Source organism: Camelus ferus, chromosome 32 (assembly GCF_009834535.1).
Source record: "Camelus ferus isolate YT-003-E chromosome 32, BCGSAC_Cfer_1.0, whole genome shotgun sequence".
Taxonomy (NCBI): Eukaryota; Metazoa; Chordata; class Mammalia; order Artiodactyla; family Camelidae; genus Camelus; species Camelus ferus.
Window position 1 is genome coordinate 5,469,975 of NC_045727.1, and position 14,015 is coordinate 5,483,989.

Here is a 14,015-nt window from a genome sequence, read left to right on the forward strand (position 1 = left end):
GATGGTGGTTTGAGAACTTCAATCCCAAGGGCAGGTTCAGGGTTCTCTTACAATTCAAGGGCAACCATGTAAAGCAAGCAGCTTTAAAGAAGAAGATGCAGCTTTTAAAGCAAAAGGGAGCTTTGCAGATAGGGGAAGGGAATGGGAAGACTCAAAACTGACTTTAAAGTGGACACCAACATACAGAAAAAAAAAACCCTCTAAATTCTGGTACTATCTCTTTCACTCCTAAATCTGTCTCATTTGTCCTTGGTATCAGAGCTTTAAAAACCAACCCTGAACCAAACCCCACTATCTTGGATTCTGTTCAATTCAGTAATCATGGGGCAGGGGGCCTACTTTGTTGCAGGCTCAGGGCTATCCCCAGCCACCCCCCCCAACCCAAAACACTTTATTGAAGTATGGTTGACCCGTAAAAAGCTATACTTATTTAATGTTTACAAGTCAGTGACTTTGGGGTTAAGTATACACATGAAATCATAACTATGAAGGCCATAAATATATCCATCACCTCCCAAAGTTGCCTCCCTACCCCTGTTACCTTAGCAGAAAGTCAGCCTTCTACTTGGAACAAAGTGGGTACCCAGGAATGAATTCAGATGTGTTCAGTAAAGATAAAAGGCTGCTCAAGTTGACAGAAAAAGCACCTAAAAATGACAGCTCAGGTTGTCACATAGTGATCAGATGCAATGTCTAGCAGTTACATAAATAGAAAAATTCACTTAAATGCAGTTTGGTAGACAGTCTCATGGGGAGGGGTTAAAGTCTTTCACACCGAACAGCCTGTGAGTAAATACTTGATCCATTTCCTTGGGAATGGCAACACCTACTTCCATTGGCATCAGGAACTCATTGCCTTGTTTTTGCTAGATCTTTCCCAGTTGTCTTCAGAAGAGATAGTTACTAAAAAATACTTAACCATCAGTTTTTTTTTTCAGATGACTGGAGGAAGTGGGAACATTAGTGTTTATAATAACGAAACAGTCAGTGCACTTCCATGTGTTCATAAAGCACCCCTCCCCAGAATAGCTACTCAGCGGTGTGAGAAGGGCCTTTTTCATCCAGCTTTGACCAAGAGATATTACCTGTTTGAAAACAGTAACAAAAAAGAATGTTATAGCTGAACTTGCTTCCCAATTGGCTCCAAACTGAGCTAACTTATCACATAGTTTGTCATGAAAAATAAGCAATAGAAATGTGTAGCTACTATCCTGTTTCTGTAACTATGAGTATCTGAAAGAATCACAGTTCTGAGTGATGCCTAATTAATGCACACTTCAGTAAGGAGCAGAGACAGGTTGGCCAGTCATTTATATGCATGTAGGAGAGGAGACTGCGAACTCAGTTTCTCCCAAGAAGCAAAGTCTGACACAAAGTTCTATTTGAGAACTAGCATATGATCAATGAATATGTTTGCTGAAACAGCAACTATCAGACTCTTGAGATTGAGAGATTATAAAATCTTATTTCTCTCTACAGTTAACTGAGGTAGTTTAGTTAATCAGAGGCATGATTAAGAGCTGAATTCACAAATTTTTTAGCTTTCCTTCCCATCCTTGCTTCAACCAGAGCTTTCCTTTAACTGGTTGGTTAGACTTGATCAAAGAGTTAATCCCTGAGCTGGAGGGCTGATGTTTGTCTCTGGAGGCTGCTCAGAATGGTTCTTCTCTGAGGGGATCTCCTGAACTTGAAGTTGGCACTTGGAAAGCCATCTACCTGAGTGCTCAGGCTACTCCCATCCCCAAATGTCCAGAAGGGTGCAGGAGCTCTGAGGACTCACCTACCTGTAGAGGAGATAACAGTTCAACCCACTTAAGGTCTGAGTTTCATCACTGACCCAGAGTTTTCTTTCAAGCTTCCATTTAAAATAGTTACAGTGAGGTTTAAAGATGCAAATCTCCACACTAGGGGTTGCTAACTGATGACTCACAGGATGCATCTGGCTTGCAGGTATATTATATTTGCATGGTATTTCATTTTTTAGTTGAATTAGTTCTCAACACTTAAAATATGGGAAATAACACACAAAATGCCAGATTTCTAGGTTCTCTTGGAAAATGGGCTCTCATTCCTGCCTGGTGCTGAATGAGAAGTAGCACATGCCAGCTGCCCCCTTAGGCTGAGCTTGAGCTCCAGATCTGCCGCTGTCCCTAGAAGTGACTGTGACCCATGGAGTCTACTGCCACCTGTATGTATGTTATATTTTTTTCATTGTTAATACATGTGACTTTTAAAGAATTATTATTTCCAGTTTTATTGAGATATAATTGACATATAATATTGTATAAGTTTAAGGTATGCAACATAATGATTTGATACATGTATATACTGCAAAACGATTACCATAATAAGATTAACATCCATTATAATTTTTCCCCTTGTGAGGATTTTTAAGATCTGCTCTATTAGCAACTTTCAAATATACAATACAGTATTTCTATATAAGGTGACCATGCTATACATTATATCCCTAGGACTTAATTTATCTTGAAGTTTGTTATCTTTTGACCACCTTCATCTGATACCCACATCATACTTGTCAGAGTGCTTTCACATAGCAAATTTGGGCCTCACAGTTCCTAGTACGTTCTTAATTTACTGTGGGACAGTCTGTTAAACCATTTTGGGCAACACATACCTGGGGGGGCCACAAAATACTCCTCCACAACTCGATGGGAGTTTTGTAGTAGTTCTTCAACACAGTTGCCTTCTACCACATTGTCAGATCGCAAGTACAGACATCTACAAAACCAGAAGCTTAAGGTTACTGCCTCAGACCAGCTTCTAGGGATGAGTGGAGAGGGTCAAGAACGGGACAAGGGAGCAGCATATTCTGGAGTTAGGGTCACTGCTCAAAGATGGAGGAGCGATGTTCAACAGTAGACCAAATAACAGCCTACAGTTTATAGATTCTCCCCAAAACCCTGTGAGGTAAGTGGTAATTCCTCAGGATTGATACGTTCAGTAAATATTTTTGATGATTACTATGGGTAAGTTGCTTTGGTGGAGAGAGGTAAACTCCCACTCTTCCCAGGGCCTACTGGCTTCATTAAAGTATCCAGGTGACAAACTAGTGAAACATGGGTTGAACATATGTATGGGGATTCACTATTTTAAGCTTTAAAAGTCCATGAGAAGAGGCCTGAGCCTGTTCCAGATACTTGGGCTGAAAAATAAGTCGTCTGCTCAGTCACTGATAGGGGAGCAGCCAGGCTCTTTGTGCTTTGAGCCAGACACAGCCTGAGGGCCAAGCCTCCTGGGACAATGGGGCCAAGGATGTGACATGAACATCTGGGTAAAGGCTGCGTAGAGGGCTGACTTGTCACGATTCTTTTCTGAAAGGATTGTTTTTTATTTCTCTTGTGGCACGCAGCCTAGGAAGAGACATGATAAACACTCATGGTACAAAGAGTGGCAAGCTGGACTCTCAGGATCTGGCACTGTCTTAACTGTGTGGCCCTGAACAAGTATGATCTTTCCAGACCTTAAGTTTCTTGCCAAAAAAGTGAAAGCTGCACTAGATTTTTTTTTAAACCATACAAGGATTGGGCATTCATGCACATTTAAGGAAACGTGGAGAACAAAAATAAAAATCATTAGAAGGAAAAAGAAGGAAAAAAATTAAAAATCACCTGTAAAGGTGACCACTGGACTTTCTGGAGTTTATATTTCTGTTGGGCAGTGTAACAAAATGGCTAAGAGCTTGGGCTCCAGAGTCACAGCTGAATTCAAATGCTAGAGCCACATGGCCTGTATGCAAGTTACGCAGCCTTTCCATGTTATCACTTTCATTATCTGTATAAGGCTTCAGAGAATTGCTGGGAATATTAAGTGGAATAATGTTCACGGAGATCTGACAGTGCTGGGCCTGCGTTCTCATGGCAGGAAGAGGTGGGCACTAAATACCACCCGCTCCTTTCAGAAAGTCTACCTACCCCAAGCACACCTCAGTCCCCCCTCACTCGGAGAACACCTGTGCACTTAACCTGGGTCCTCATGCATGACCTGCCTGGTCCCTAGGGACTGGAAGCTGCTACTTGTTCCTGGGCACTTGGAGATTTTGATGGAATATGACTGCTGCAGCCAACAGGTGATTAAAGACTATTGCTTCCCAGCAGTGGGTAGCAGTTGATTTGTTCACTCATTTGGTAATCAGGTTTCCTGTGTAAGTGACATTTCTAAACCGAAATCCACCTCTAAATGTCATGCATTTCCATCTAATTACTGTTTGAGATGGAGTCGTTTCTAGACTAAATCCACACCTTTCTATGAATCGTAGGCTACTAAGCCCAGGGTCTCTGTAAGGGTGGCACACCAAGCAGACCCCTCACTTGGCAAGTCACTTAACTTTTCTTGACCTTGAAATCATGCATAAAATGCCAAACAGGACCAGATGAGCTCTTCAGGTGCTTGTCAATTACTGACAATGTCTGCCTCACCTCACCTTTCTCAGTCAGGGTTCTACTATTGTAGAACTGTTGAATTTGGTCCAGATAACGTTTTAATCAACTTCTGTGCATCTGGGCTAATAGTTACGTACCATCCTTCGCAGAATTGAAAAATAGTAACAGTGATCGTTCTGTGTTCTCCTTCAGATGAAAAACCCTGGTTGAGAAAGTTTCCAGCAGTGAATTAGAAATCCCTGCCCTCTAAAGCTCACAGACAAGGCACTGAAACCAGTAACTGTGGGAAATGCAGTAGTTAATTTAACAGTGGAAAGCACTGCAGCCGCATGGAGGAAGAAGCGCCTCTGCCGGCCCTCGCGCTGACCATTGGGACAGTTCTGCCGCTGTTTTTGTTTCTTTCTGCCTCTTCCCTGGAATCAGGCTGCCAGGAGTTGTTTCTCTGGCGCCACTCTACTTCCATCTACAAGTCTTTCCATTTATTTCTAGTTTCATGCAGACTGGAATTGAGAGCTAATTGATTTGGTAAATAAGGTTCTGAGGGACATCCTAAGCATTGAAGTATGTGACTGCAATCAGAGATGCCATCATCTGAGTCAGTCTCTGGATTTGAGATGAAAAAGAATAAAGTTTCTAAAGGCCGACTTGAGGTGGCATAGCTAGAGCAGTATTTGAGAGCAGCTCTGAGTTCCAAGTCTTGGATTCTCCTCTTACTACCTGTGGAACTTTGTCGAGGGTAACAACCTTCCTGAGCCTTAGTTTCTTCATCTTCATCATAAAAGGATAATAGTATTTACCTTTCAGGATTGTATCTGATAACAGATATAATGCATATAAAATCTTAGTGCCTGGTATGTAAGCACACTAATACTTTTTAGCTCAAAACAAGTGACGAGTTATTAATGTGCCAAGAGATTTCTATTAGCCAGTCAAGGCCTTTATAGCTAGTGTGACTATCACCTAAAACCCTTTTAACACTTGACTTAACTAGGTTCCATTTCAAATGTCAGTGAAGGCAGTATGTCCAAAACACGAAAATCCTACAAATGTCACACATTTGAAATGGAATCATTACCCTACTGGTTTCCTAATTTATGGCAAGACTGTAAATCGTTGAATACCAGGTCACTATTCCAATGACTGGATCCAAATCCCTCTTCAACCTTTCCACAGACTTCCCTGAGTAACAGTTGCATTTCTTTATAGTTAACCTCTAGATGACTGAGGAAACTGACTCCTCTTTGCACTTTTATTCCCTTTCCCGTAGATATTAATAAAGAATATTCAACAAACATTTACTGAGTGCTCAGTGTTAGAAGAAGATGAGCAGCAGGAGAGGGGCAGAGAATCAAAGATCAGTTAAACAGATGTATAAAAATATGCTTACGGCTCTTTTAAATACCATGTGAGCCACAGGTCCTGAAAGGGAACCCGACTCGATATAAAAGAAAGAAACTTCCTTAAGGAAGTGGCAGCTGAAATCTAAAGAAAGGAGGTTAAGTAGGCAAAAAAGAGAAGTGGGTGGGATGAAGGGGCAGTAAAAACAAGAGGCCAGAATTCTAAGAAGGCTAAAGAATGGAGAGCTCTGAGGAATCACTGTCTTGAAGAAGTGGGCAGGGGTGTGGTTAAATGATGCCTCCTAGGTGAGGTGAAAGTTTCCTCCTTAGTCTAAAGAGCACTGGGGAGCCATCTCAAGGGCTTGGGTAGGAGAATGATACCAGATTTGTTTTGAAACACCGTAACTTTGGACAAATTGGTTAACCTCCCTACACTTAAGCATCACTTTACAAAATAGAGGATATGAAGAAATCAAAGACTGGAGTGAGACCATGAGGCTAGCAAGCACTTTACACGAAGGCTATAGTTACAGAGGAGGTGGATCTCCTACCAGCATTAATGGCAGCTACTCCCACCTGTAGTAGTTTTTTGTTTTTTGTTTTTTTTTTTTTAATTCCATCAGGAAAAGGCTAGGACAGAGTTGTAGACTGCCCCTATCTTTATGAACTACATACCCACCCTTCCTAAGAAATTGTAGTCCCAAACAGCAAACAAGTCTGCTTTTCAAAAAATACAGTCTCTTTTTAAATGTATTAAGATTTGGCAACAACTGGTAGAGGTGGGTAGAAGTTGCACCCTTTAAGAACAGTATTCACAGGCTGCTTTGTCAATGACCTGCCCCCTCTATTGCATTACACGACACGACTTCACTACTTGGGTTATTTCTCTGCTCTCTTACTTGTGTTTTTGAGTGCTAAGTATAAAAGGAAAAGTTAGAACTTCCCTCTGCATTTCCACTTTCTTTAACATTAACATTGTTAACAGTTTCTTGCATGCCCTTTCAAGGAACAAAACAAAACTTAATGCATACACCAGAATATATAAAATAGATTACACATAAATAAAGTATCAATAATATCACATACGATGTCCTGAACTTTGCCTTTTTTATTAAGTACATCTTGGAGACCTTTCTATATCAGCATATATAATTTCATTATTTTTAATTGCCAAATATTCCAGTGTATGGTGAGGTATTTAGCCACGAAAGACTGTTTCTGGGTTTTTTTGTTTGTTTGTTTCTTTTCTGTTGTTTTGTATTATAAGCAGATTTGCAAACCCTGGACGCTTGCGCACACATCATTAAGCACTTTCACAGATTTCCATAGGGAACTGCTAGGTCAGAAAATATGTGCATTTAAAATTTTTGAGGCAGAAATCCAGCAGTAAGCAAGTCAGACATGAGCTCACGTTCTAATAACAAGAAACAGTACAACATCAACAAAAATAAGATAATCAAGAAAAATATTAGAAGAAAACCCAAGAGGATAAGGAGTTAGTGACTGGAAGGGGAGAGGGTATTTGGTCAGGAGAGGCTAAAACCAGCCAAGAAGACAGGAACAGCAAGTGCAAAGATCCTAGAGAGGGAACGCATCCGGCGTGTTGGAGAAACAGTGAGGGAAGCCAGTGTGACTGGAGTGATACGAATATTATGTGGGAATGGAAAGTTAGGGAGGGACTCTAGGAAGCTGGGCCTCAAAGGTGAAGCTTAGCAGTTCGGATTTTGTTCCCAGTTACACTGGGAGGCCTCGAGAATTTCAAAGGGAGGGACAGGATCCATAATGAACAAGAGAAAGAGTGAAAGCACCTACCCGCGGGGTGACGGGGGGCAAGTTCTTTTACCACGCTAATGCTCTTTTCCCCTTCGTGAAGTGAGACACTAATCTCCACCTTAACTGGTAGCGAAGGCGCCACAGGCCAGGCTTCGAGGGCCGCAGCCGCGAGCTTACCTGTCCTCCAGGACTGACTCCATGGGCTCCACCCCGTCCGTGTCCACGGCGCGGAGCCGGTCGGCAAAGGCGATGGCTTTCTCCAGCCGCGCCACGGCCTCCTGGCTGCCGAAGTCCACAAGAGCGAGCCGCTCCAGGTGCTCGATCAGCTCGGCCGTGACCCGGCCACTTCCCTGGGGGGATGAGGCGGACGGTGTGGGTCACGGGTGGGGCCTGCTCCGCCTCCCGCCCCGCTTCAGCACCCGCCCGGGAGCCCCGGCCTTTACCTGAGGATCCGCCCCAGCGGAGGTGAAGCCCCGGCGCCTGGGCCGCCGCCGAAGCCCGAAGGCCCAGGCACGCAGCCCGTGCCCACATCCCTCTCCTTCTCGGCCTCCGTAGTGCGTCCTCTCGTAAAGCCGAGCGACGCGTTTAAAAGTGATGCCATCCGAGAGCGCCGCCGCCGCCGCCGCCGCCATGAACAGCGTTGGGGAGGCTTGCACCGACATGAAGCGCGAGTACGACCAGTGCTTCAATCGCTGGTTTGCCGAGAAGTTCCTCAAGGGGGACGGCTCCGGGGACCCGTGCACTGACCTCTTCAAGCGCTACCAGCAGTGTGTTCAGGTGAGCTGCGGCCCGAGCCCCGCGTCCCCGGCCACATGCGTCGTGTCTTAAGGGGGTTGCGACGGGCAGGGTGAAGAAAAGCCTCAGGGAGACCTGTGGTAGTTCTCTCGCCTGCCATCACCACCAGGGCTGCCTGGTATCTCTCGAATAACAAAGTTAATTATTTTTGCAGCGTTTTACTTTTTATGGAGCCCAGTAACATTCTTTGGTTCATTTGGTGCTCAACCTGAACTTTCAACGTGGGCATACTTATTCATATTTTATGCATGGAACACTCACGGCCAGAAATAGGAAGGGATTAGTCGAAGGTCACTAGAATCAAGTTTCCTTGGTTTGCGGTGGTGTACTTTTCCACTGTTGCTGACGGGCGAGTCGCGGGGTGTTAGCCTCGCTGGCCTATTAGACATCATGGAGGGTCTCGTTTTGTTACAATCCCTTCATTGACTTATTTTCTCTCTAGGCTAATTCGGAAATTTTCATTCCAGCCAAATGAACGTGAAACTGTTTTGAATTGTAAGAATAGCCTGCGCAAGGCACTCCCAATTAGTTAACTTAAAAAACATCCTCAGAATTAATTCCAAGATGTCTTTATCCCCTATACAGATAGCAAAGTGAGACTTGCTCAGTTACATAGCCAGCAAGTCCTGGAACGGATTTCAACTTGTGTCTGTCACTGTAGAGTGGTGACACTGTTTAAATTCCATTTCTTAATTTTGATTCTTTCCAATCTCTCTGTTCTTACGTTAATTTCTTCTTAATCATATTTGTGTTGAAAAGTATGGGGTCTGAATCACGTTTGGGAATCTTTATGGTCCAGTCAGATTTACTTTTGTACTATTATATTTATAAAGTTTGGCCTTCAGGCTTCATGTAGATCTTTATCATGTGTTTTATTCTCCCATTAGAAAGCAATAAAGGAGAAGGAGATTCCCATTGAAGGACTGGAGTTCATGGGCCATGGCAAAGAAAAGCCTGAAAGCTCTTCTTGACCTTGACAGTCACCTTGAAAATGGACTCCTCGAATCAGAAAATTGAGAACTCTGGATTGTGTCAATTAAAGCTGTGAAGCGATCCATTTGATGAGTTTAGGAGGGAGCAGTTTCCTCATTGATATTTTTCACTCGTTAATGAACTGTCACTCTTTGCTTTGAGATTTCTGGCTTTGGCATCTCTGCAGAAACTCAACGTGCTAAATAATGTGATCATTTAGGATTGTGGTTGCAATACTTGGCCTGTGATGAGTTTTTAAAATACCTGATAAGCTTGTCAGGATGAGCAAGTTTCCCGACCTCTTGAGTTATGCTGCAAAGGACATGTACACTGTACTGGAGTTATTGTCCATGGAAGCAACTGCTTAGGATCTCTTTTCTCTCAGGGAGCTTATGCTCTGGAAAAGGTTCCCAGCACATTTTCAATAATGCTTGGGAGCAGAGTTTTACTTTTATATAGTAACTTAACTGTTAAGATTGCTGGTGGACTGGGTTAACCTAGAGGAAGACAGCTTTTAACAGTTCCCTGCCTTAACAAATAGTGTCAGATCTCACTAAGATGTGAAAGCTTCAAGAATTCTGCAGTGAGCACCATACTTTCATAGCTCATACTGTAGTTCAGAAATTAAGATCCTTGGAGTAGCTATGGAGGATTATCTTATATTGCAAAGACTTGCTGTTGCCAGCTTTCACCCTAAGTTGATGAGTTAAGTTAACTTGTATGTCATAAAAATGCCAAAATGCTGCATCTGGTTAAATGGGGGAGAGAAAAGTTTGCTTTATTTTCCTTGTCTGCTCCCCCTGCCCTGTAATGTCTGTAATTATGAAGCTGGAATAAATTTCTATTATTTGCCCCTGGAACTCAGTGCACTTTATGGAAGTTATCACCCTGTAATTCCACATATCCCATGTAGACACCGGGGAGAGTTTTACATGTTTTTATGATTTAAAAATGAAGGTTTACCTAAGCTAGGTAGTATGGTACAGCAGTTGGAAACCTCATTGATTTCTAAAATTTCCACAATAAGCTACACAAATACCTTCTTTAGAAGTTTACATACTGGCACACACACAAAAAGTCAGAATGAGGTGAGCACCTACGTACTTTTAGAATGTCATGTAGTCTCCACAACTGCAAATCTTGAATGATTTGGTTCTGTTTTTTATGTGCCTATATAGTGTGAAACTTGACTTACAGAAGGCCTCGATTCTATTATCTCCTCTTCACTTCATCAATTAAGAATTTCATATTTAACGTGACCAGCCCTTAATGTCATTATAATACATTTTACATTGATTATTTTGACAGGTTAAGGTCCATTATACTAAAGATATTTGGAATGCAGCTGAGGGAGAAACCTGGAGTTAAGTATATCTGTCCTGAAATAAGACTGGCCACAAGCCAGTCAAAACCTTATATATAGCCTCTCGAATCTTACCACAAAAATGTCTGGTTGAGCCTTGAGAATAAAACAAATATTACTGTAATTGCTAATGAAGGAATAATTTTTTCTGATTGTTATATCCAACTATCAGCTACTTCAAAGGTTTTAAACTGTGAAGAGGAAAATCTTAATTGCTCTTTAACAGTGAGTTTGTAACTATTACTATTGTTTCTCCTAAATCTTATGGCTACAGGAAGGTTTTAATTCCAGAAACCAATAAAGCCTGTACTACATGCAGAAATGTGTCATACTGCCTTTATTTCTCCAAAACTTCCTTCCAGCCTTTAGGCTGCTGATTAATGACCCAAGATGAGAACTTGACACCTATGGAAAAAATTATGACTATAGGGAGTATTCTGCAGCAAAGGCTGGTGTCTTTGCCATCCAGAGTCTGCCAGGACCCAATTTTGACCCTAAATTAGATCTACTTATAGTCTCTGCTTTACTAAACTTCAGGCACAAGAAATCAAGGACAGGCCTGGTACACTGTTAATCAGAGGTCTGAACTGTACCTGAAACAGCAGCCACAGATCTTCACTGCAGAAACAGAAATAACATTCATGCTAATTTCTGAGGGAAAAACACCAAGGAATGCAACTCCAGCTCACGACTAAGTTATTTATTTAAGCCATCTCCTGCTATAAGCAAAGGGACGGAAGATCAGTATAATGGTCATCACTGGATACAAGGTGAGCTTAAGGTCCCATACACTTTTCTGGTCCATGTGTGCAGAGTAATGGTCCAAACCAGTGCTGTGGTCCCCCCTGGGTAGTGGTCCGGGTTCTCTTCATTCATCTTCATAGCCAGTTGGAAGCGGATTCACATGAGGGTTATGGAATAGGGTATGGTTACCATCTCCCCAGGGAAAGGGCTGTGGAGTGAACACGTCAATTAGGCAATTCCAGAAAATAGTTCCGAAATAGCACTGCCACAAGCTGCTTAAAATAGGGTAATACATTAAAAACAAAATGGAAATTGGTCCTTTAACTGCTGACATATTTCAGTCCTCCCATAACTTAAGGGAGCTCTTATAAATTACAGGAGAGCCCGTACATTAGACCGTAGGAAAAGCAAGCTCAAGTTCATTACTCAGAAGCCTCTCCCTGGTAACTGTATATCAGTGATGTGTTTCTGAAAGTGTAATCCTTCCATCACCTGTCCCCCATCAGAATGGTAGAGGTGAGTACAGGGGAGGAGATGCTTACTTAAATGCAGGCTCCTGGACCTGAAACAACTCTCTGGATTGGAAACTGCAACTTACTCTCATTTATTTTGCACGCTACTATTGAAAAGCATTACTCTAGGGCAGTGGTTTCCAACCCAGGATGATTTTGCCCCTCTAGGGACACAGGCCAACATCTGGAGACATCTTGGGGAGAGAGGCAGTACTACTGTCACCTAGTGGATAGGATGCTGCTAAATATCCCATAATTTACAGGACAGCCCCTCACCCAAACAAGAATTAACCCAACTCTAAATGTCAACAATACTGACGTTAAGAAACCTTGCTGTGTGCCTTCTAATTCTATTGTACCGGGGTGGGGGTGGGGGCTCAAAGATTCTGTCTGAATCTAAGAATTGAGGTTAAGTTTCCGTGAGGCCAGTCCTACCTGGGCTGAGTGAGGTAATATTAAAGAATCAGTTTCTAGGGGGAGGTGGGTATAGCTCAGTGGTAGAGCACATTGCTTAGAATGCACGAGGTCCTGGCCTGGCTTCACTCCCCAGTACCTCCAGTACCTCCGTTTAAAAAAACAAACAAAAGAACAGTGGGGGAGGGTGTAGCTCAAGTGGTAGACCACTTGCCTAGCAAGCATGGGGTCCTGGGTTCAATCTCCAGTACCTCCTCTTAAACAAACAAATCTAATTACCTCCCTCTCACCCCTCCAAAAAAATCATTTAAAAAAATCAATTATTAAAGTGCTCTTTCTAAAAATAGTTACAGCAAGAAAACAAATGATTATATTTGCATCAGTAGCCAAAGAATGAAATAGTTGGGACGGTAACTAGCATAGAGGTGAGGAATAGATGCTGTCAGTCTCTTCATTAGCTGCTAATAGATACCAGATGCCCAGATCTTAGAAAGGTGAACCACCTTCCGATTCTGAAAGTCTTAAGAGTTCCTCAAACCTCCAAGTTTTGTACAACCGACAACTGTACAGTATCAGAGGGCAAAAGGTGGAATGACTCAGGGAAAGGAAAGCTAAAGGACACTTATCGTATGACAATGAAGAAAACTTAAGACATGACACCAGAGTCTCAAGTTTCCCTCCCGTAAAACCGGAGAAAATAAAATAAAAATGTTTGGGAGGATTAAAGGAGAAACAACACACCCGGCTCCGACGCTTTTAGAGAATGAAGAACTAGGGCATTTTGAATGAAAGGTGAACAGACACTAGAAGAGACTGCAGGGGTACCTTGGACCTGACGCGGAGATGGGGGTAAGCGATGAACTCGGGCCTCTCCTCCTCTCCGTGGTGCGACTTCAGGAAGACGTTCAGCATGCTCACTCCGACCCCGGGGAGCGCCACGAAGTAGGTGAGGGCCTTCCACATGCGAGCTGAGGAGGGGGCACAAACCCTCAGGCCCAGCGAGCGGGGACCCGCCCGGGTCTCACCTCCCTCCCCCAAGGCTTCAAACCAAGGTCACGGTCCTGCCTACCCTCGCTCGAGTGGGACTGAGACCCGCCCCGCGACCCCAGGCCCAGTACCTGAGCCCTCCTCGCCGTGGGCGCCACTCGACATAGGCCGCCGCAATTGCAGCCGGGAACGACCTAGCAGGCCAGAAACCCGGGACGCAACCGCCGCCATCTTCGACCTGGATCTCCGCAACGCCGGAAGCGGAAACGGAAGGATGTGCTGTAGGGGCGGGACCACAATCTCAAAAGGAAGTTCCTATTGGGCAGCGCCTTTTAATCCAAGGAGCCTGCGCACTGTCCTCCTGGCCGAATTCGAGAGCTCCAAGCCGTGGAGCTGGAGGGAGCGTGCATGCTGCATTTCCCCGTGCCCTCCCTTCTCCTTAAGCTCAGCACCCTGGTGAGGTTAAGCGGAGAAGAAAGGTTTGCGGAGGACACCCTGGCATCTGGGATCACTCCCTTCGTTGAAGTCCATGCACAGCAACAGGAGGTTCTGAGCACAAAACACCAATAGCGTTCTAAAATGCCATCTCCCCTCCTCCCCATCCTCTGACTACGCTATTTTTTTCATGGCACCTGGACATAATAACTGTCATCATCATTATTATTTTGTCGGCATCAGAGAGTTTATATTCCATCAGAGGAGACAAAGAGTTTGC

General features: G+C 43.6%; 3 protein-coding genes across 3 annotated transcripts; 1 reads left to right on the forward strand and 2 right to left on the reverse strand.

Moving 5' to 3' along the window:
- Positions 1-405: 405 nt before the first annotated feature.
- GATC (glutamyl-tRNA amidotransferase subunit C) lies at positions 406-8,044 on the reverse strand. Its single transcript, XM_032471466.1, is given in 5 exon segments — positions 406-1,085; positions 2,639-2,742; positions 7,691-7,863; positions 7,957-7,992; positions 7,994-8,044. Coding segments are annotated over 5 exon segments (420 nt in total). The 3' UTR covers positions 406-1,029.
- Positions 8,013-10,961, forward strand: TRIAP1 (TP53 regulated inhibitor of apoptosis 1). Its single transcript, XM_006178109.3, has 2 exons — positions 8,013-8,290; positions 9,196-10,961. Exons 1-2 carry the CDS (start codon positions 8,108-8,110, stop codon positions 9,277-9,279), a joined length of 267 nt encoding a protein of 88 aa, XP_006178171.2. The 5' UTR covers positions 8,013-8,107; the 3' UTR covers positions 9,280-10,961.
- Positions 10,962-11,328: 367 nt separating this feature from the next.
- On the reverse strand, positions 11,329-13,592 carry LOC102517088 (cytochrome c oxidase subunit 6A1, mitochondrial). Its single transcript, XM_006178110.3, has 3 exons — positions 13,432-13,592; positions 13,139-13,281; positions 11,329-11,595 (listed from the first exon to the last, which is right to left on the reverse strand). Exons 1-3 carry the CDS (start codon positions 13,529-13,531, stop codon positions 11,512-11,514), a joined length of 327 nt encoding a protein of 108 aa, XP_006178172.1. The 5' UTR covers positions 13,532-13,592; the 3' UTR covers positions 11,329-11,511.
- Between the last annotated feature and the right edge of the window lie 423 nt (positions 13,593-14,015).